Below are 23,644 nucleotides of genomic sequence, written 5' to 3'. Positions count from 1 at the left end.
GACTGTGCTGCGCCTACTGCGCAGGCCTGGCGTTTTTTTTTTTTTTTTTCGTCTTTTGTGGGCGTGTTGTAACGTTTCCAATAATGTCTCTTGAAATACTTTTTTCTTTACAAGCAAGGAAAGGGGACGATGTTTAGATTTCCCAAGCAAGAATTTATTTACCTGTGCAGACTGAAATATTTCACACATCTCTATCCAACGTAAAAAAAAAAAGAGAAGCAGACGTAGCAACACAGTTCTACACTACAATTTATCATACTATTTGAGGAATTTCGGACATAAAACGGCACCAGCCACTACAATATGCATTATATACCATCCTCCTAAACACCTGGAAATGGTGGTTGCAGGAAAACTAAATAAATAATACTAAAAACAACCCACTGGAGATTTAATTCAGTTATGTTCATTATTTCTAGGCACACTTCTGGTGTAATTCAACAACACAAAAGTTGATCACTTACACGTCACGGTGGTCTAGTGTTTGAGGGGCTCATCTGTAGACCCAAAGGACAGAGGATGGAATCCTGGCCATGGTGGCCGCATTTTAAAGGAGGTGACATGCCCGAGGCTCGTGCGCTTAGATTCATGTGCCCGCTAAAGAATCCCCAGGCTTGAAAATTTCTGGAGCTCTCCATAACAGCGTCCCTCACGATTACATTGTGATTTTGGGACGTGACACCCCCAAAAATTATTGTTTATTTTGCTGCAGCGAAATGTAGGGATTATGTACAAATGTCATTCACACATCATAAATATACATACAAATGCACATTTTTAATGGTTATCCCAGTCACTGGCTAACACTGAAGGGAGACACTGCCCTAAAACATAAGGGAAGGTGCCATTTTCTTTTTTCTAAGACATATATTATACCTCCCAGGGAGTAATGCTGAGAATGCATGCGCTTTCCTTGTATTTGGCACGCTGTATTAAGAAAATAGGAGCACAAGTGGGTATGAGTTATGTACGAATTCATGCCTTGGCGAAAATGTCCTCAAGTGAAAAGAAAAAACAAATTTAGATCAGAAAGTCCACTGAGCTGCTGACTGCACGTAGAGGAAGTGATTTCAAGAGTCAGTAACGCGTGAGGAGTTGTGTAATGGACAGTACCTATTTTAACTCCAGGTATATGTAGTAAAATCACAAGTGAAAGTCACACAAGTGAAGCCCAAACCTCATAAGCGCGAAAATTCACGCAACAGTGACGAGCGACACGACGTCGATTGTCTTCGCGCGATCAGTCGCTAGCGCAGGCAAACCTCATTCACGCGACGGCTTCGGCGAGCGAACTTCACTGTTGTTGGCATGAGGCCATCTACTCGCACGACTCGCAACAAGAAAACCGCGTAGTGAGCGGTATGCAATTTAAAAATACGTTATATTGTTGTGTAATGGAACCGAAAGTGTTTATGAATGCCTTGCGGTACTTTTTTTATAAGCACATGTGTAAACATTGCGTTATTTCTTGTTGCGCATACGTGACTCGGGCAGCGTCACGTGCACCTACGTAGTGTGTCTTTTTCGGTTTTTCGCTATTGGCTGCTTGAGCCCAGCACTTCCGGCCATGAGCGACAATTTCCAAATCTGGATAACCGAGCGATCGAGCGAAAATGAGCCCGCGACACGTCGCGCGAACGCCCTGTTTCGTCGCTTGTAGCATAGCTCGTCGCTGTCGCGTGCATTTTCGCACTTATGAGGTTTGCTCTTGAAAGTCACACAAGTGAAAGTCACACAAGTGAAAGTCACACAAGTGAAAATCACAAGTGTCCTGCTACGAAATTCTGAAAGTCTGTTCAATAATGGGACATCAGTCACTTGTTTGTTTTAGGTGACCTCTGAACTAGTTGTTTGCAGTCTCTCTGAGAACGGCATGTGATGTAAAACACGCTAAAGCTGCCTATAGGAAACACACGTACACAACCTACCACCACCAAGATGATGTCGGCACTTAACTGGTTGGCTGTTTTTGATGTCTTTTCTTCATGCTGTGTTAATTCAAGTCCTGGTCCTCTAAACAACATGCATCAAAATACTTATTTGGTGACCCGCATGAACACTGCACAAATAGGAAAGCTATCACTTTTGTACCTCTGTTTTACTCAGCCTTTCTTGCCTGCCATCCTTGGCAACTAACTATGCCAAGACAGCAAAGCACTTCACCAACACTCCGTTGCAAAGCACAAGATTTTCCAACTATAACCAGTAAAACCAAGAACGATGCCACCCACAGGTTCTGATTGACTGCCGGACAACACTGAAAAGCCATAGGTCTCCTCAACGTGAACATTTGGGAGTTGACACATCTTCTAAGCCTGCTCGGCTCTGTAGAGAGTTCCCTTGCAGCCAGCTTGCTCTTCTTGATGGATTTCAGCTGAGCATAGATACGCTGTTGCTGCCTCGTTGAGCTGTCACCGCTTTCGCTTCCGCGGCATCTTGACCGAGCGCAAGTAAGGGTTGTCGACCAGTTCAGGTGGCCGCTCGGGACTGCTCTTGGACTGTTCCTCTTCCTGCTGCTCGAACACCTGGTCCTTGGGAAGCAGCGCTGCTAGGTACGGCTGGGCCATAGGCTTGCAAGCTATAACTGTGAAGGAACAGAGAGAATGTAAGAAGCCAGGGTTTCAGGGCTGAATGCAAGTGAACAGTCAAAGTAGCTTTTGTTTTATAATACCTTAGCATTACTCTCTCCAAAGCTACCCCAGGGAACTATAGCACTGCAGTTAATAACACACTGCAATGACTGACGAATTTGTCTAATCTTGATGTTGGCGACCTGAGATCAGTGCTATTACATCATTAAATACACTCAAATCTTTATGTAATGAACCCAGATATAATAAAATATTGGTAATAACGAAGTAAATTAAAAATAGTCTTGCAACAGATATAGTGTTAAGAACACACTTTTATAACGAAACTTCAAATAATAAATTTGTTTCCGTGTAAGATGCAACTTCGTTACAATGAAGTTTGAGTGTACTAATAAGTTCCGAAATTTCCAAGCAGTCATACTATAACTGCGCAAAGGCACTACATTTTGGTACGCATAATCTTTGATAATACAATACCTTGTCTACAACAGTGAATCTTCAAAATCACTAAATAGTTTGTATAATGAAGAACAATGTTTTGGCACGTTGACGGAAGAGTAACCAAAGACAAATCTCGTGCTGAGCTAGCATACTAGACGCTTTTATCAAAAGTAGTAACAAATTTTCTGGCATTCAATTTCGCGGAGCTCCGCAAGGAAGGCAAGCTGCTATGAAAGCATCACTGATGGTGCTTACGAGGAAACGGCGCTGACTGGTCGGCAAAGAGGCTCTGAGTGGGGCCCGTCTTGGCGACAAAGCGGGTCAGGGCGCGCTCCACGTCTCGCTTCTGGCTGGCCAGCTTCTCCCGGATAGCTTCGTATTCCGTCACGGGCTGCTTGTGAGTCTGAAAGGAAGGTGGGCGGGAAAGGCAGTTTGCACACACCTAATGTTGCCGACTAGAATTTCTGTGAAACAAGCTCTTTAACGCTGTTGCGTTAAAACCCTCTGGGGCAGCAAGGTGGCTACAGCGTTTCATTCCTCAGCAAAGACCACGAGATTGAATCAAGATGCAAAAATTGATTGACCTTCTGATGATGAGGTGACTTGATTCACATCAAGTTCCCTACTTGTTTCTTAGCTTGATCTTTCTCTGCCTGCTTATTCAATAACATTCAATTAATTCTGTTCTGAATAAGTACCTCTCCTGTCCTGATGAGCACTGAGTAAAACAGCTAAAATTTTCAAGACAGATTTCTTCATAGAGAAATAGAATACTGTTTCCAAGAGAACCTAATACGGTAGGTCACTTACTGGTGTTCGGATGTAGGCATGTGGATCGGGAAACGGCACCATGTGTTCGGGGATATGTGGAGGCAGGGGTTTCTTGTCTCCAGCCTGAAGAATCTTCGGTGTTGACGATCGTGCCTGTAAGCCCGCTGGCCACACGCAAAAGGCATTTCTTGATTAGAGACGGAAGCAGGTAGAAGTAGCTTTTTTCTCTTTTCCTGTGCCAAATCAAACAATTCAACAGCAGCATAATGTGCATACAAAACAAAACAGGCGTGGACCAAGACGGGGAAACTTACGCCTCACATCCCGTATGGAAGCCACAATGTCAAGCTTTGAGAAATTTCTCACCAACCGTATGAGATTTCATCGCTCTACTCCACTAAGATGCTGCCTTAATACTGAATCAGAAGTACTTATATAACAAACTTTTAGATAATTAAACATGTTGCACGACAGCCCTTCAAGTCGAATTGTGGTCAATAAATGGTGTCATGAACCTAAATATCGCTTTAGAAGTCCAGTGAAAGCAGAACAGAGGCTATCGTGTATTATTCTTATATAGGAACTCCGGAACTTTAAATAAAGTTCTTCGTACCACATGCCATGTGTGTATAGTAGTATGTAATACTCTAAAACTAAACCCACAAACTGAAACCTTTTTATTCTGCTATAAGAGTATCTGTGTATGTGTGCCTAGAAGCATGCCAAGTGACATCCGCAATTTTTTCGAGAATCGATAGTCCTGTGGGTAATGGTGAAGGGTAAGCCACTGGGCTCAAAACAAATTTAGCTGTAAGAAAGTTACAGGCCATGTGTAAAACGATAGTTCAGAAGGTCCTCTTACGTGTCGGCAGGGCAATGCGGCTGGGACGCTTGACAAAGCTCCACAAAGACTCCACGTTGATGCCTAAAATGGAAAGGTAGTATTAAAATGCATCAAACCAACACGAAATAAATGTTTCCATTAAGTTCGTAACCCATTTTGTTTCACCCTAACGCACGTCCCGCCCAAAAAAAAGTCAGCGAATGCTTGTCATTCATTTTATTCGGACTGACAAGCAATTACTCACCCATTTCGATGAGGGCCACAAAGACATCTCCAGACAAGACTTCGGTCCTCCCAGAAAGCTCGCAGAAAGCCCTGCTGCTTCGAGCAATCTCGATGAGACCTGAAACAATTGTAAGACACGCTCTGTATGAGTTGAATGTCGTTCAGCAACATGTTTCGGCGAATTGGCAAGATGATTGCAGGTACAGGCCGCTGATAAATATGCAGTATCTTTTTTCACTTCTTCCAGTCAGCATGGTCGCGTAAGTAGGCGAGCAGGTCCAATGTTTATGAAATTTGACGTAAGCTTTCAGCCGGGATCGTTTCCTTAGCGCAAGCGGTTGAAAGAAGCCAAACAAGATAAAAAAAATCAACTTCGATCGAAAGTTCATTGTGTCATCTAGGTGTAACAGAGAGCGGATCAAGTAAGACGTGTTGAAAAGTCACAAATATGCGGACGGTGGAGTGATTCTTAAGAAAGAGAAAGGAAGAGAAAAGTGAGCCCCGTTATTGTCTGCTTCAGTGAGCGACACCGCCACAGGGCTCACAAGGGATGGGGGTGAGGAGGGATAAAAAGGGTAGAAGTAAAGGTGTAGAAAAGAGGAAAGACACACACATTGCAGTGTGACTGCATCGGTTTTCACGCCGACGCACTTACAGCTTTGAAGCATCTCCACCAGAGACTCGACTGCTGCTCGCTCTGCGCTTGAGAAGCCGGTTTCGGCGCAGATCGAGCACACTGCCGCAAAGAGAGCTTTTCGACGTGGGTTCACGGGACCCGCGTCAACTGCGCTCGACGCCATCATCAGTTGCCGCGGTTGCTGCAAGGGCTCTCGTTATCTCAGCGCGCTGCATCGCCAAAGCATCAGTGTTCAAAATACCAATAGACAGATGACATATTGTTTCTACACTTCCTGTGTTGTGAATTGTTTAACCAAATAACAACATAAAAGCAATAGCTACGTAAATATGACAAAATTTTTTTGTAATATTATAGGATAAATATTTATGAAAAAATTAGGCGTTATCATTGCCGAATTGAACCGTTGCTCGCTTCTGACTTCGACCAACATCATCTCTACACACGATTAGTCTTCGTAGAGAGCGGTAGAAAGCAGACGAAAAACATGGCAGGGGATTGAAGTGGATTCTAAAGTGGTATGCTTTTTGTGGTCTCCGGTGTCACGCTGGAGTGACGTGACGCACGCTTATAAGCGATAACAAATGCCCAAATGCTCCGCGTACGGGTGCCGAAGTGGATACGAACCGAGCACTTCCAAAGGGCGACACTTCTTCGGCGTACCGAAGGAACCAGCGCAGGCCGCCAAATGGAGCGCCGCGCTTGCTCGCAAGGGAACGACGCTGGGCGCGAAGAGTGCCATCTGCAACCTGCACTTTTCGGACGACGTTATACTCAAGGAATACGAACATGTCGTCCGAGGCGACCTCGTGCGAATCCCGCGCGGCCGCTGGTGCCTCAAGCCGGGAGCCGTGCCGACTCTCCGACTGGCGAGCTGCTTCGAAAAACCCGTCAGACGCAGGAGTAAGCAGAAGCGCTTGGCAGCGGCGAACGATTCGCAGGACCAAAGCGTAGAGCGAGACGAGCGTTTCGCCGCGCTCGTGGCGAGTCTGGCCGAACGCAAGGACTTGTGCGGATGGAGTGTGCACGGCTGCGGCGACGAGCTCGTCGCCTTGTGTAAAATGTGCGTGGTCGACTCCGTCGTTGTCGTTGAGAAAGCTGTCGTAGTCCGCGACTCTTTGGAGGTGACGGTGAACGCTATGGGACGCGTTGTGCGGACTGCACACTGCCTAGAGTCGCCCACTGTTCACGTAAACGACGGGGATGAGCTCGCCAAACTCGTGGCCCGTTTGGACGCGCTGAAGATTTGTTCGGGCTGCCCCGCTGGCGAAGACTCGAGCGATCTCCAACGCCCAAGGACGTTCGGAGTGTTTAGTGAACAGTGTCACGTGCTATCCATGCAAGCGGTGTGTTCTGCGTGCCAGATTCTTGGTGACGGCGCCTAGTTATGCTGATCAGCTTCCTTCGAGACTCAGCGTGACTGTTCGACTATTGCACGAAGGGATCGTCGGAATACTCTGATGACGCCAAACCGCCCGTAATGCAGTCTCAACATGAAATGCCTTGAGTTGGAGGCCACTATCATGCGCCCAGTTGAAGCTATTCGTGACAGCTCTTCACAGGTATAATGGGCAATTATGTGTTACTGTTGCGTGTAGTTGTTGTGCCAGTTTGAGTACTCTATTCACTAACATAATTCCTAAGTTTGCATGATAAGTATGCAGACACAAGCATCCCAAGCTTCTTACCAACAATGTCATAGTAATTGATTGATATGTGGGGTTTAACGTCCCAAAACCACTATATGATTATGAGAGACGCCGTAGTGGAGGGCTCCGGAAATTTAGACCACCTGGGGTTCTTTAAACAATGTCATAGTAGATAAGCTGTTAGTTGCAGTAACATAAGCTACAATTTCGTAAAAGAAAACAGTGTAGACAAAAAGACTGACAGGACTTGACACTAAGTCTTGTCAGTCTTTTTTTTGTCCTGTTCGCATTCTTTCTTGTTATGAAGCCAAACCAAGATGCTCAAGTTCATACCCTTCTAAAATATGCTATGGTGTTATGATGATGGTGTAGTAAATTCAGTGCTGCATTGACCAGCATGCGTAATCATGTGTGGCATGGGTGTAGCCTCAGCATGGGTGTATCTGTAGCAATTTAAGCTATTAAACAGCAGTCAAAGACCCCTATGTCGGAAGTGTATCATAAAGCGAACAGTCTAAGCATATGTGACAGTGCTTGAAAAATATAGAACGAGCAGAGGAAACATTTTGAACCTTTTATAGTATATAACTATAAAAAGAGAGATGGCTAAGCTGCGTTTCTTGGGTGCCACATAGAACCTCTCGTCGTCCAAGCTGTCAATTTTGAATAGTAGCTGTCTCCGGTGACGAGTTACCTTGCCTGCAGTGGAGTGCGATGCTGCATGTAACAAGTCGCTTGCCACGGCATCTCAGTGTATTTGTGGTGGCAGTAAGGTCAAAGTTCTATCTCTACCTGTGTTTGGATGGTATAATGCAAAAGAGAAGTAAAAATAAATAAGGCAGCTTTGCCTTAGTGAAGCCAAACCTGAACGAAGTGCAGAGTTGGGCAGCTTTCTTTGGTTCTGTCTTTTTCAGGTCTTTCGATTTTTCTTAATTTTTTTCCTTCCCTCCTCACTTTGCCTTTCTCAGTTGCTTCTTTAAATTTTTATGTGTGGTTTGTGTTGTCGTGTTTCCCTAGCCATAGTAGTAATGTCAACACTGTATCATTGTCAAAACTGCTTGAAGAAAAATAGAAAGAATGCTTTTCCTGGCCTGAGAGGGCGCTCAATATACTACAGCTGACTATGCTAATGTGGTTTCACCCGTTCTACACCAAGCCATGATGGCCCGGCCCTTTAAGGTTATTAGAAAGCCTGTTGAGATGCATGTTGAACAGCCTCAAGTAGTGCAAATCATAAAAGCCCCAGCTCTATGGATCATTTTCCTTGATGTTTGTGTGGTGGCATTTTTTTGAAGCTAACGCATTGAGAGACTGCATAAAGAAGGTGGAGAAAGAGAAGCAGGCAAGGGCGGTGCTAGGAAGCAGGGCAAGGGCATCTAAAAAATTAGCGCAGCTTGCGCGAAATCGCACCAGACTGGGTCACAACGGAGCTGCCGGGCATGCACCTAGTTGGTCCCAACTTGGCTAGCATTTTGCTCTCGTATTCCTTCTTTTCTCATCCCTAGCTATTCTACATAGGCATATTGCTATTCTTCAATATATGTGGCTATGCATGCTTTATTTTCTTTTTCTTTTTTGGTGCCCATATGTCTGTTGCTTTCTATGTATATTTATCAATTTTTCTCATTCTCTTCTTTGCCCTTTCTTTCTGTCTTCCTATCTTCCTTTGTAATCTTTCTGTTGACTTTTATCGTTTTCTTTCTACCTACTTTTCTTCTGTACTTGCTTTTCCTTTTTCTCCTCCTCACCCCCACTTCCCTTTCCAACTTTCATTGCCATACTATATTGTGCAAGACTATGCTGCGCTTTGATAGCATGCCTGGATAACCAAGTGGTTATGACACTCGATTTTAGATTGTGGGGATGCCGGTTCAAATCTTGTCTCGCCAAAAAAATTTTTTTTCGCCAAAAGTTTCTTTCTGTCTCTCTTTCTACTCGTTCACTTGCCTGTCAGAGTTATTGCGTCCCACACCGGACAAATCGGCGCGCGTGTTCTGGGAGCAAAGCAGGAGAGGAAGGCAACGAAGAAACAGATGGTGAAAGGCAAACCGTAACAGCTCTGCCGTAATATGAGATTGTAACAGCTCTGCCGAAATACGAGATAATCTAGCAGGAAATCGTCACTGCATTGTGGAAAGCCAAATGATGTGCATTTGATAGCATGGCATACTGCCACCATTGTGCTCGCAGTGTCTGAGTATTAACTCTACAAGAAGCTATGTCACCAACCTTACACAAAAACAACCTAAAGCCTCTCTAATTGCCTTTATTTGAGATATTATGTGCCAGTTAATCAACACAGATGCATATATTTGGAGTAGTACCAGCATCGCGTGATTGACCCCGCGTAATCCTTTTTTTTTTCTCTTCATAAATGAAAGTCTAAGCTATAAATACTGGCAAAATATTGGGGTGGTTGGTTGGGTATAGCTTTATTCAATTCTCCTGTCGTGTTTCTGCCGACCAGGGCTCAGGTCTTTCATGATGGGACGCCCAGATCTTGTCTCAGCAATGCATCGCAAGCCTGATGGATGGGACGGAATAGTTTGTGCTATAGTGTTTTCGAGTACGTAATTCCGAGAAGCATTCGTGGTTTCAGTACTCCAGAAGTCTATTAGGCTTTACTTTACGATGTGCCGCATCACACCATAGCTGCACCACGCAAATGCAGACAAGGAGTGCATGCAGCACTTTTGCTCATTTCTTTAAGAGCAGTATAATCGCATATAACTCAAGTGGCTTCCTCTCCACTAGGCTGAGACTAGCTGTAGTATCAAATTAAGTTATTTCGTAAGTGATCTTCCAAATCTGCAGCTTTCAATATTTCACATTGGAAAATTATTTGGTGGAACTTCTGCAGTATGTATTCATGTGTCGGCATTCCTGGAATGTGTACTACAGCAGAAACAGAGGCCCTGTATTCTCACTTTTTACCAATATGCTGCTCGCGTCGAAGCTTAGCAGTACTTGCGGAACACCGAAGTGGGTGGAAGAGGACATGAAAAAAAAAGAGGGTGTCATTTTATGAACATGCCAGGGTGTATTCATGCTTGGCAACTGCTTATTAATGCAACAGCATGGAAGAGCCTGTGTTTGAAGAATTCTGGTGTCGGCTGTTATGGTGTTGTCTGAGAGCGAAAAATCTTTGAGCCAGAATCAAACCCAGGTGTTCTACCACAGAGCCACTGTGGTTGGCCACCGGTTGGGCATTGAAAAATGCATGTTAGTATAAAGGTAAAGAAAGAATGTTAGTCTCTGTCTAGGGGCAAGACTGTCTTTTTTTCTTCATGAAAATTCAATTCGCCCAAGACACGCAAGGTTGTCATATTGGGCAGTGTGGAGATTTTGAAATAGTTTGAGATATTTAATATTTCCAGCATTTGTACACAAATGAGACAAAAATTTGACTCATTTCTTTTGACAACACATATTTCCTATTCAAACTAAGTGATTGTAAAGAGTGCTTTGCTTTAAAGAATAATTGATGAGATGTTCTGCCATACCCAGGAACTGCTCATAAGTTCTTATTTATACAATCCAAAAAAGCGACGGATTTTTTTCACTGATGTGCCAAGCTGTACTAGTGTGTTGAATGATCGATGTTAAATGAACCTTAAAGACATACTACTAGGCTGAATTATTTGTATGTCTTGAAGCAGATAGCAAACAACAAACACAAAATATTAATGTAAAAATATATTTCTCTTGCATAGAAATACAGAAGTTTCGAGTCTTATGCACCACAGGAGAAAAGGAGAGGGTGTTTCGTTGAATGATGGCCACTGGAAGTTGTTAACGGAAAAAGACAGGAAATGCAGCCTCTCGCGAAACCACATCAGAAGCGCGTGGAATACTAGACCTCGCAAAGTGCCTCACATGTAAGCTGGGCTTGCATCTCCGTACGATTAAGTTGGTCTGCATGCCAGTTCTTTACATTGAACACCTCTGCTTGAACATTGTCAAATGCAAGCCCAGAATGCAAATTTACTTCTTAAATCTTTTATAAGTGTACTTGACACGTAATTTTCACATTTTCTTACTGCTACCTTACCACACGAATCCGGTTCCTGAATTCACTGGTCCAGCTTTATTTGGAGACAGATGACCATTTGTAACGTTCACTTTTAGAGTGAAAAATAGATGTGGGATAGCATTGGTGCTGGCCAATAATATCTATCGTGATGGCGTATTAGCTCTCTGCCTCTGCAAACCAGACCTAAGTTCAAATACACTTTACCATATGTGTGCTGCCTTTGTGCACATCGCGGGAAGCAAAATTTTCTAGCTCCCGACAGAAGTTCGAGTGAACTAACTCGAGAGTTCTGCCAATTTCAAAATGTACAGTTCAAAGGCTGCGTGACGTCACGCGATGGTATTTTCTGATCAACATGCTTTTGGCGTGGTCCACTGCTTGTGTAGTCCACTCGCTCCTAAGTGTCGCCATCGCAGACGGTCTGACGGTAGAACCGGCACCCCAACAACTTCACAGGCGGCCTAGTCACTTGCCAAGCTTCTTCTTCAGGTTGTCGGCGAGCTTGTCAAGAAACTCGAATGTGTTGAGGTAGTCGCTACGCTGGACGCTGCGAGTGGAAATTAAGGCTTTAGTTAGTTGAAATGTGTGCAAATCACAGACATGATATGTATATATGAATGAGACAATCGATTTATTCCATTCTGACTGCCATTCATTCGCCGAAAAAAAAAGTGGTGAAAGAAAGAACATGATATGTCGTTTGTACAGAAAAGCTGCCTTGCCATCACTTTCATAGTTGTATCAGTAGTAGTTGCATGGGTAACATGACTAGGAGGAGAGTGAATATTAAACATAGGCACTACAGACCTCCAATTAGTGCAGTATTGTTCTGAGCTCTCTGGAGTACATCAGAATATGTTTTACTATCTGCCAAGCTTGGAAATTAACAAAGATTGTTTAATGATGTTCTGACAACATAGTAACTCTGCAGAAAAATCTTGAATACTCAAAAGTTGTAATGCTTGTTAAGAAATATTAAATTTTTTAATCGATAATAGAATTCCTTTGCTTAATTTTTTCCAGCCTGTTTTTTTAAAGTGACTGATTTTTGAAACTACCATGTGACTGCTGTCTAGCACAGGGCACATTTAGTGCCCTCAAATGTAATTTGAACAACCTGTCACGCTCGAAGGTTGATAAAGCCGGCTATCGGTGACTGCGATGAACGCTAAATGTTGGTAGGGCCATACCTCATTAAAAAAAAAATCTACGAAAGAGCCGCCAGCACGTGTAAGTGCATATTTTATTTCTGTCCTTCGCTGTCACCTTTGCTTCTTTCAATGTTTTGCTTCATTGAAGTGAAAAAAAAAAAAAAAAAACCTATGCTGGATCAAACGCTGCCTACAGTCTCATGTGATGTTTGCTCCGTGGCTGCCACTTCTTCGTTAAAGATTTCTTTTTTTTTTTTTGTAGGAACAGTATGCTCTTTTTATCGCTTAGTATCTATCACAGTCGCTGGTTGCCTGCTCTACCGACCCTCGTGCGTGAACCTTTGATGAACTGTTGAACTTACATTTGAGGGTACAAAAAGTGCCCCCCAACAAGTGGGGGTCGCATGGATGGGTGGATGCAAAACTTTATTGGAAGTCCTGAGGTACACGACTCAACGTGCAGCGGGCCGCTATCACGTTGGGACAGTCAAGCTGTGCCCGACCGCCGCATCGTGGGCCCTCCGGACAGCCCACAGTTGGTCCCAGACATCGGGGCTCTATATAGTGGACAACCACTTTTCTTTGTTGCATTGTCCATGAAAGTTTTTAAAATTGATGCCAGAGTAATGAAATACCTGGGAAAAATTAAGCAGGGGAGTTATCTTACCATAGATTGAAAAATTTCATGCTTCTGAACAAGTGCTACAACTTTTGTATTGAAGATTTCTTTTTCTTATATTTACTATTTAAAAAGTTCATTAAGCAATCTCTGTCAATTGGCAATCTTGGGAGTTGTGGCAAAAATGTTCTACATGGCTCAGAACAATACTATGCTAACTGGAGATGCATAGTGTTTAAATGCTTATCCTTCATCTTGTAATACTTGGTGCTTGTCAGCCGAAACGCCCTGTATACATACACACTCAAAAGTGAAAAATTTCGGGTTCGGGAGGAGGGGGAGGAGTAGAGGGAGGGGGGTTCCCATTCCTGGTTATGCCATTGTACCTTGGCAACACTTCTTGGTTGACTAGGTGGCAAATGCTTACGAAGGTACCTTAGGTGTGCCACAGATAGTAGTACAAATTTTTCAAGCTATGCAGCATTGGTCACTCACCCGGACATGCCCTTGATGCAAATGGCCAGATCCTTTGTCATGAAGCCAGCCTCAATGGTTTCGATGCAGACAGCTTCTAGTGAGGTGCAGAACTTGGCCAGCTCGTTGTTGCCGTCCAACTTGGCTCGGTGGGCAAGCCCTCGGGTCCAGGCAAAGATGGACGCTGCGTACGGAAGTTATGTACCTTGTGAAAAACCACAGCAGCAAAGTTAATCGCTTTGCTCGTGGATGTGCCAGCAAATGGTGGCTTATGTGCTGCTGGTGCACCGCACTCAAAAACTGTGCAAACCATAAGGTGCTGTGGCCCCTGACACAGCACCCTCACATGTAAGAAAAAAAACTAACGCCGAGTTCTCACGTGCACAACGCCGTTACAGACACTACGCACAAAGCTCATCTTCTATAGTACATGCGCCGGCCACAAATGTGTAGGGGGCACTGCAACATGGAGGCCAAGAGGAGGAAATAGTCCAAAATTATCAGTAAGCGCTGTTGGGTCGAGTGTCCACACCTATATTATTTTTCTTACATTGTGATCGAGGTGTACTTTGGCTCGGAATCATTTGCTGTCATCTTTGCTGTCATAACTACAGGAAATGCACTGCCACATGTACAGGTGATGTACCAATGGGGTTAGTGGAGGTCTCCTGGCCCTTCTGGTACATCCTGTAGTGCCGAGTCACGGTGCCGTGGGCCGCCTCGGCTTCCAGGGTCTCGCCGTCGGGGCACACAAGGACGCTCGTCATCATGCCCAGGGAACCATAACCTGCGCCAGACGCCACACATGGATGTGTAAGGCAAGTCAATATTGTTGTCCATTGCAGCTTCGTTTCCCCTGAACTTCTGCATAAGCAGCAAGCAATAGAAATCTGATTTTATAAACTGTATAAACACGAAGCTATCGTGGTGACAAAAAGCAACATTGTTCCTCATCCCTCTTTTGGTCTTGCGCAGTTCACATTACCTTAGCCCTGTCACCCATATTTAAAACCTCGAAGGACACTTGAAGCTTTCAATCAGCCTCGTTTGCATCCCCTTCTCAATTGCTAACCATGCCTCTGGTTCTTAGTAGACACCTCAACTATGCCGCATAATGTTGGCATGTGCTCATCAAATTGGTATGTGTTCACAAAATTGGCAAAGTGCCCGCTATGCCATAATTATTCCTCTAGCGAATTGGCGAAGTATCGACTACGTGTCTATAAAGCAGCACACACACCTGGGCAACTGTACACTTTGTTGATGCTATTGGTGATAGCGATGACTAATTAGACCTGCACTCCTTGTAGTCTGTGGAAGATTATACGAACCACTTGTCGCGCAATTTATTTTTTGATGCCTGGGGCGATCCTGTACTGCTGCCATGCAGTATCACATGTGTTGAGGAGCCCCGCCGCGGTGGTCTAGTGGCTAAGGAACGTTGGCTGCTGACCCCCAGGTCGCGAGGTCGAATCCTGGCTGCGGCGGCGAATTTCCGATCGAGGAGGAAATGCTGTAGGCCCGTGTGCTCAGGTTTAGGTGCACGTTAAAGAACCCCAGGTGGCCAAAACTTCCGGAGCCCTCCACTACGGCTTCTCTCATAATCACATGATGGTTTTGGGACGTTAAACCCACATATTTATCAATAAATTATATGTTTTGAGGACACTCCTTGCACTACGATACGTATTTGTATGGGGTTTTCTTCTGAAACAGTTTCAAGCACAGGCGTGGCTCTGCGGTAGAACACCTGCTTTTCACGTACAACTCATGAGTTCAAGTTCCACTTGACCTGAAGTTTTTTTATATTTCTTTATTTGTATTCATCTTGACTTTTCACAGACAACGCTCATTTTTTGCTCACAACCAATGACACCAACGTCGACACTGGAATTTCAGCGAAATAGGACCTTTAACTTGATGACATTAAAATTTGCATAAAATAAATGAGCAGTGTACTTAACTTGCTTGAGGAACATTTGCATTGAAATCATCCCAGTGGCCCTTATCAGCCACACCTTTATCAGCTTAGCTAAAGCTAGCCTACGCAAGGTTATAACTTTCTTTGTGTGTGGTTATTTATTCATGTATTAAGTGCATCGCATTGCTAATGACATAGTCTGAAAGATGTCCAAAAAGTTCAAATATAACTTGTTTTGAGAAAACAAAGTGCCCATCATGCTTAAATCATATTCTCTCAACAAAACTCTACATGTGGCAAAAAGTGAAGAAGAATAAAGCTAGATTGATTGAAAATTACACCCATTTCATTTCACTAGCAAGAAACTTGATTCACTAAATTGCTAATCAGAAGAACTCCTTAAGATATCGTGAAAATTTGTATCCAGTAAATAATTTGGAAGGCTTGCAACAAGGAGATGTTTGCTGGCTGAAAGAGTGACAAACGCACCTTGTGCCACAGCGTCAGACTGCACGTCGCCGTCGTAGTTCTTGCAGGCCCAAACAAAGCCTCCCTCAGACTTCATGGCCTGGGCGACCATGTCGTCGATGAGCCTGTGCTCGTACCACACGCCGCGCTTCTCAAAGTCGGACTTGTACTGCCTGCACATCAGAAAGTAATGCAAACGTCGCAGTGCGCACCGGCATTGTCTTCTTGCAGTTTACCATTCATAAATTAGCCAAAAAGCAAGTTCTGCAGACTTTACTTCATATTAGCACATCAGCTTTCAGATGAGATGATTCTACGGTTATGGCCAGGCAGTCGGGGTTGTGTGCCTACCGCATAGAAGTTTGCGGGGAAATTTATACCTTCGATACAGTCATATTGAGTGCGACTTCGTGAAAATGTCAATTAACAGGTTTATTTTGTGTTAACAGATGCAGTAGTGAGAAGAGAACATACTTATCATAAATCTCCTGAAATATGTCCTTGAACCGGCCATCATACTTCTTGAGGATTGTGTTCTTGGTACTGTAAACAAGAGTGAGGAAAAAAAAAAAAAAAACGGTACGCAAGGAAGTTAGCATCAGCAATTTCAGTGTCAATTCGAAGAACAAAGGTTTAAGCTGTTAAGAAAAAAAAAGTGCCATACCTGAGGTACAGTGGTAGCTCTCTCTGCAGTGCGAACTTGAAGGAGCTGTGTGCAAAGTCTGTTATAGACTGCACAGTGGGAAAGGGAAATGACAAGGGCGGAATAGAGAAAGGGAAAAATAAGTAGGTAATGAAACACATCTGTATGACCCCCGTATGATAATTTCTGGTCTAAGGCAAGCAGAAACCCCCAGAAAAGCCAACGCAAGCATTTCGCGTACTCGCTCGACAAGGCATCTGTACGTCTGCTTTTGTATTGCGCTTTTACAACAGCCATAAACTGGGTGCAACACTCCCGAACTGAAAGAAGGCCAAGGCTTCTGACAAGATAGTGAAAGCATAGTGTAACTGCTTTTCAGTGCAGTTAGCATTTTACTAACTAGGAAATGAAGCTGTAGACTTTACTTTTGTTCTATAGTACCGCAAAGGGGCACTGATGAGATTTTTTGAGCTGGAATTTGCTCTTCCATAAAACCTAGTGTGTACAGAGACTGCTCCAAGCAAGTGCAAAGCTGAGCAAATGCTGATAAGATATTTTTTTCTATTTTGACATCAATTTTTGTGTGACGCACCTATTGACATTGACACTAACTTGATGTCAGGCTGCACTACTGATTTCGGTGAATTCATGCAACAGTCCAACTAGTTGTGATAACGTCGGGTACCAAAACTTTCAAAATGGTTATTTGTCCATTACTATGGAGCCTCAGAACGAGGGGTCTATGGAAACATCACGATATTTTTGGCGAGCATGTGACGAGAAGCTCATATAGTGTTGGGACGTCAGGGTCTAGTGGAAACCAAAACTAGCTTTTGAAACCGTACTGTAATTACTTTTTCTGGGTGCACTGCCCCACAGCAGCACATTTTTGAAGCTCTTGAGGACTTAGCTTTTCCTTTCAAGTAATAAGAGAGAGAGAGAGAGAAGGAATGTAGGAAAGGTAGGGAGGTTAACTAGACTATGCGTCCAGTTTGGTACCCTACACAAGGGGAGGGGGAGAGGGGAATAAAAGAGAGAGAGAAGGATAGACACATGTCACATCACACACACAATGCCGAGTTTCACAGGCGGTCCCTCAATGAAGTTGTTGACAAGTATCTCAGGAGGGCTCGTGTGGCTTTCTGTGCTGATGTGCTGCGCGACCAGGCTCCTAAGATCTTTGCTTCATTAAATGGCCGGTCATCGAGTCTATTCAAGTAATAAAACGACAATTAAATCGAAGCCTTAGATGTATGGCAGTTTCGGCTAGTTGGTATGACATGACGATAGCTATAGCATGAGAACAGAACGACGACAAAGGGACAAGAAGGAGACGAGCGCTCGTCTCCTTCTTTTCTCTTTGTCGTCGTTCCGTTCTCGCGCTTTAACTATCGTCTTAGATGTAAGCCCTCGTGCAAGAAATTTTTGCGTATATGATTGAATACTGTATTATGTGAGCACTTTTTTACCTATAATGCAGCTCTTTGCTTTCTTATGCTTTGTTTTTACATTGTTTTTGTTCTTTATTTACTTCAGTTTCCACACGGCAGTTTCTTACAGAACAAGGGAATATGGGTATTCCAGGAGGTATTAGCTTCTTGGAGGTACACACACTATGCTTATGTACAGTTTCGTCTATGTCTTGCTTCTTAGCTCAAGTAAGAGTCATCACCCAATCGAATTTTATGTATGGAATGAATGCTTGCATGCCGAAGTTGTCTTTTCTGCCTCATTTCTCGGTCATCCGGTTACCTGCATCGAGCAATTTACTCATGGATTGAAACACGATTTCAGTTTCTGCATGAAAATTGCAACTTGAGCCAGTTGGTACGGATTCATGTTGAAAAAAGTAAGGGCACAACACGGGAAGCACCCGTGTTGTGCCCTTACTTTTCTTAGAGTCCTCGTTCTCCAGTGCGCTGTTAAAATCAAGATATATCAGTTTCTTTAGCATAACTACTTTTCTGAGCATCTTCTGGAGATGACTGTGTCATGCCGCTACAAATATGGCCACTATAGGCACTGTTGAATCGGATGTTGGAGTCTAAGTAAATATGGCAAAAATATGACGTGCACTAAAAATTAGCCAAGAGGCAAGTACTCGCGATTCAAATGGAAAGCAACTAGCACGATCATCTTGTACAGTTGAAGGGCAGGTGCACTGCAGTTCTGCAGGTGGTGCTAATATTTTTTTAAGCTTGTAACGGAGTATAGTATATTGAATCGTGCAGTACTGCACCACAAGTCCTTTGCCAAGATCTTTGAAGAATTTGTTGGTTTTTACTGTGTTCGTATCTGCGTACGGTGATTAATGGTACCAACCTTGTCAGTGTTGAACATGGCCATGGCCACACCTCCCGTGTTCTGGAACTCGTGCACCTTGAACTGCAGCGGCGGCTCGCCTGCGGCACTGGGTGTGAACTTGATCTCGAGAGTGCCGGGCCCCGGAACGACAAAGTCGGTGGCCCTGTACTGGTCCCCGTAGGCATGACGGCCGATAACGATAGGCTTCGTCCAGCCGGTCACAAGGCGTGGCACGTTGCGGCAGATGATGGCCTCGCGGAAGACAGTGCCGCCCAGGATGTTACGGATGGTCCCGTTGGGCGAGCGCCACATCTGTTTGAGCTTGAACTCCGTGACGCGCTTCTCGTCGGGCGTGATGGTGGCACACTTGATGCCAACCTTGTACTTTTGGATGGCGTGAGCACAGTCAATGGTGACTGCAGTGTACAGAGGTTGAGAAAAAGATGCGACTACTTAAAATCGGCTGCAACAATTGGCTTGCTTTTGAGCAGTCACATTAAATTGTCAAGCTTCTACAGGCTGCTTTGTTTTCACATTAAAGGGTAACATCTATGTTTCACAGGCATTACGCCAAAGCGCGACATCGTGCGACTAAGAAATGCTCCGCATTTAAAACAATCGAATGGTGTGTTCCTAACAGACTGTAGATGTCAAACAGCAAGTATGCCTATGAACAATGACAAGTTAGCATGTTTGGTCCTGACTAATTTATTGATAAGCAGACTGTGAATGGTATACAGTACTGTTCAAGACGTATTATTGTGCTCTGTTGGTTCCCATATGAAGTCATGTTTTTTTATATGTAAATGCTTGAGTCATATGAAAAGCTTAGTGCATGCCATTGCAGATCACTGCACATCTTGTATAATCACCTGTGTTTTTGTATACGCTATGGAAATTGTTGTTTTCTCGAGGCACCTGTAAACTAAAGGTTAATAAACTAGATCGCTTGGCATGTAATTTTCATAGCAAACCATTTGTACTCTAGACGGTAGCGTGAAATGCAAGCATACTTCCCAGTGCAGTTTTATATGAGTGGATGAGCATACTTACCCTGATCATCCGTACGATCCCGGTTTTCAATGCCAAGGTCATAAATGTGCAGCTCAACATCTAAGAATGGAAGAATGAGCTTCTCCTTGATTAGGTCCCAGATGACTCTGCATTATATCAGGATGAAAAAATGGTGTGTTTAATGCACAATACTGACCACGCAAGTAATATCACAGAAGTACCAGTAGTAAGATTCAACTCTGAACTGTAATGGCATTCAATGAAAACATCGTGCTACAAATGACCAACTGTGATCTGAATGAAAAAATGGCAATGGATCAAGGTCTTGTTTCTTTGTTTGACATTCAACCGTTATGCGTGATATTGAGTACGGAACGATTTGTGGGCAGTGGCTTCATAACACCGCGAGGTAAAGAAGGCAAAGTACAGTGTGTGCTTGGGCCAAGCATTCCTGCAGTAGTGGACTTCTAATAGACTAAAATAAATGAATGGATTACATGGTATCAGTATGCTGTCCAGCGGTTTCTTACAAAACAAGTGATTATTGGTATTTTAGGAGGTATTAGCTTCCATGAGGTACACAGCCTTGCACGCAAATGTACAAGCGACTATCAGCACCTAATGATAAAGCCGGCTAGTTCATAAAAGTGGTTAGCTATTCCTAATCAATAGTGCAGCTAAAAATGAGCTTGGTTCATAATAAAGATGCTGCTAACAGGGGTGTGCAATGTAGCATTGACATGCAGAATTAAATTTAACTCCAGTAAGGTGGCCTTAGTAGAATTATGATATCCGACATCTGAAAAGTATCTCTAAGTTTCGAATGTTCTCTACCTCCTTAGTCTTGCATATGCACTGCTTAAAGCTTATTTATGCACTTGTTATAAACGTTTCCCTGCACCTAATTGTATTGGAGCATAGTGCTTTAGCAGTCATGTCTTTTGAAGCCAGATTGTAGTTAACTAGAGAACCCGATGTAACATTGAATTTCGTTAAACGGAACTTCAAGACTGCCCGAAGAAGTCTTAAAGAAGCCTTGTATTGCACTAATGTATGACCTACATGCATACGACCTACTAATATTTGACCGTGAATATGCTTGTACAGTATGGGATCCTCATGGTCAAAATCTAATCTATAAACTAGAACACACACAAAACCGTTCTGCACGCTTTTTTTCTGTGGAAATCGCAACTTTACTTCTAGTATTACCCACATTAAAAGTAACTTTCACCGCAAACTTCTTGAGCAGCGCAGCTCACTCTTGCTATTAACGTTTTTCCACTCTATTTTTAGTGATGAAACAAAAGTTTATACATGATGAGCCCATACTACATATTTCATTTCATTTCATTTCATTTATTTACTCTCAAGGCCGAAGCATTACAGAGAGGAGCGGGTATACATTGTACAGAAAATCAGGAAATACAGCAAATCAAAATTATATGCACACAATGGCGGTCTGAAAACCATAAAAGAAAAGAAAGACTGCGTGATGTGAAGAAGAGGCAGGGTGGTTGTAAAAACAATGTTCAACATGGTTGCGTCTTTGAATGACACGCGCACACAAAAAAACTAACAAGAGAAAACACAGCGTGACTTAAGTGGCAAATTTACGCGAAGTGGTTAGAGAGGGCGTTTTTAAACAAAGTGAGGTCAGTGATAGCAGCGATATCACACAGAAATGATCATAAAAAAATATTCATGAAATAATCTGTCAAAACAGCGGTGTCTTTGCTCAATAATCTTGTCCTTTTACTTTTCATCAATGGAATAAGTTTGATGCGTGTGTCGTTGAGCTTTCCTACTGATGCAGAAGATAAAAGCTTTCGGTCCATGTGCAGGCACTGCTGCGTGAACATACTTCATTGTTTTGATTGTACAACTCTTTGATTAGTTTTTGTACCCCCTTACAATAACACCCACTAAAGCGATGTAGGCTTCAGTAATAAATAAAATAGATTGTAGAGGCCAGTGCTGCAGTTTTCTGTCTGATACAGAGGTGTTCAGAGAACGGTATTATAATAGGAAGGAACACTAACTTGTGGTACTGTTCTGCGCACCGCAAATCTGAGACCAGTTACCATCTCACCTGTTTTTCTGAGAAGATTTCTAGAACTGTGCATAACTTGTTAGACCTAGTACGCCAGTTTACTTCCTCTTTGTGGCCTTTTTACGTGATATAAGTTTCAGCAGTTTTACGAGGAACTCGTGACATATCAAAGCGAATTAAGGAAACAATTATTGCATCGATTCGTTGAGGTCGTGCTGTTTATTGAAAATGCATCTACCAAAACTGCAAACCGTGAATATAGGTCGCGGGACAGGCTGCAGTGAAGCCACATGATTAGGTTTTCTTCACTTTTAACACTTAGAGCGTTATCTCTGATAGGGCCACATCTGTGCCAAGACTGCAGCGCATTAGGGGAGCTCAACATCATTTCCCGAAATTTTTCCCTTTCGCATTATGCTTATGCCTGGCGCCGAGTGATAAGTTAACTTCTAGAAGAAAGCACGGGAATAATTGCGCGGATGTCGCCGAAATGCGTGTAGTTAGCGTTAGACCGATTCTCTAACGGTAAAAGGTCACTGCATGTGCTAGCAAAAAATGCCACATGCTTTCGCTTGCGCTGCGGAAACCGTTTTGAACACACGTCGGCCGGATCAACGAGGAAGCGCGAAACGAAAAAAAATAAGCGCGCGCCCTTGAAACGTGGGGCTTTAAAATTCCGGGCCAACGTATTCTACGAAGGTCGGACGCCGCGGGCAATTAAAAACACATCCGGCGCGGTGCTCGTTCTTTTGTTTTTTTTTTTTTCCTTTTTCATGCGAGCGCAATGCCGCGGTAACCCGACTCCCACAAATCCAAGCCACGTAGCGGGGGGGATCTCACCTCGTCATCTCGTCCCCCAGGATGTCGACCACGGGTCCACCTGGAGAATAAAGCGAAGGATCATGAGCGTGGCGGTCCACAGAACCGAAACCAGAAAGCGGAGGTTCCACGTACACTGAATTTTCGCCATGATCGGCCGTTCCGGCTGGTTTCCTTTCGACGACTGGGTGTGTTCGGTTGATCAGGAAGCTCTATAGTAGCGGAGCAGGTTTTTTTCTTTCCTGGTCGCCTCGCAACCGGCTTCTGGGCTGTGGTCAGTCGCGAGGTACGAGGAGGGGGGAGTGGACGCCGCTTCAAAACACCCTAGATCGTCGGAGGTGTTTGTGAAAAAAGAGATAGGGGACGCGCGCCCGGGAGAAATTCTGCCGACTGTAATCTCTCTGGCCGCTCTCCAGGGGGTTCCGATAAGAGGGACCGGACGAAACACAACGCAGTTGTTAAGCGCGACAGATGATAGACGGGCTTGTGGGCTGGCGACGATTGCCGGCGTCTGGCGATCCAAGCCGGTCAACGCCTGATTCGGCGGATGTTAAAAGACAGCTCAGTAGAGCTACTCCGCCCCGTTTCACCGGCAGAGGTTTGTTTGTGTTGATGATGATAGCTAAAAGCGCTGAAGCGACAGGGGCGCTGCAGTTGCTGAATGTATCTCGCTTGAACTGACGCTTGCGGAACTGTTGTATGTGACTTCTTTTGGGGCATTCTGATGATGTAGTCACTGTCTTAAAGAAACATCTGATATCCGAAAAAAACATTTTATTTATTTTATTTTTTTATTTGAAAGATTACCCGCTGAAACCGCAGTCTTGCGGCCAACTAAATCAGCTGCTAACATATTCCATTCGACAATGGCTTGCGGAAAAAAAAAAAGAATGCTTAAAAAGATCAGTCTGGGGTTTTATGGCCGTACTTTAAATTTGTTGTCATGACGAGAGGAATGATAATGCGCTGGTTTCAAATATTCTGAAG

General features: G+C 43.9%; 2 protein-coding genes across 2 annotated transcripts; both read right to left on the bottom strand.

Annotated features, from left to right (window-relative positions):
• Positions 1 to 655: 655 nt before the first annotated feature.
• Positions 656 to 5,710, bottom strand: Taf8 (TBP-associated factor 8). Its single transcript, XM_037432015.2, has 6 exons — positions 5,528 to 5,710; positions 4,892 to 4,990; positions 4,666 to 4,728; positions 3,843 to 3,967; positions 3,288 to 3,435; positions 656 to 2,584 (listed from the first exon to the last, which is right to left on the bottom strand). Exons 1-6 carry the CDS (start codon positions 5,673 to 5,675, stop codon positions 2,412 to 2,414), a joined length of 756 nt encoding a protein of 251 aa, XP_037287912.2. The 5' UTR covers positions 5,676 to 5,710; the 3' UTR covers positions 656 to 2,411.
• A 5,131-nt stretch (positions 5,711 to 10,841) lies between these two features.
• Positions 10,842 to 23,186, bottom strand: LOC119181344 (isocitrate dehydrogenase [NADP] cytoplasmic). Its single transcript, XM_037432562.2, has 10 exons — positions 22,793 to 23,186; positions 22,679 to 22,718; positions 19,825 to 19,931; positions 18,790 to 19,187; positions 16,489 to 16,556; positions 16,299 to 16,367; positions 15,846 to 15,997; positions 14,082 to 14,222; positions 13,457 to 13,619; positions 10,842 to 11,738 (listed from the first exon to the last, which is right to left on the bottom strand). Exons 1-10 carry the CDS (start codon positions 22,806 to 22,808, stop codon positions 11,657 to 11,659), a joined length of 1,236 nt encoding a protein of 411 aa, XP_037288459.1. The 5' UTR covers positions 22,809 to 23,186; the 3' UTR covers positions 10,842 to 11,656.
• Between the last annotated feature and the right edge of the window lie 458 nt (positions 23,187 to 23,644).

Source organism: Rhipicephalus microplus, chromosome 10 (assembly GCF_043290135.1).
Source record: "Rhipicephalus microplus isolate Deutch F79 chromosome 10, USDA_Rmic, whole genome shotgun sequence".
Lineage (NCBI taxonomy): Eukaryota > Metazoa > Arthropoda > Arachnida > Ixodida > Ixodidae > Rhipicephalus > Rhipicephalus microplus.
The sequence above is the reverse complement of the archived record's forward strand: the minus strand, read 5'-3'. Positions and strand labels throughout refer to the sequence as shown.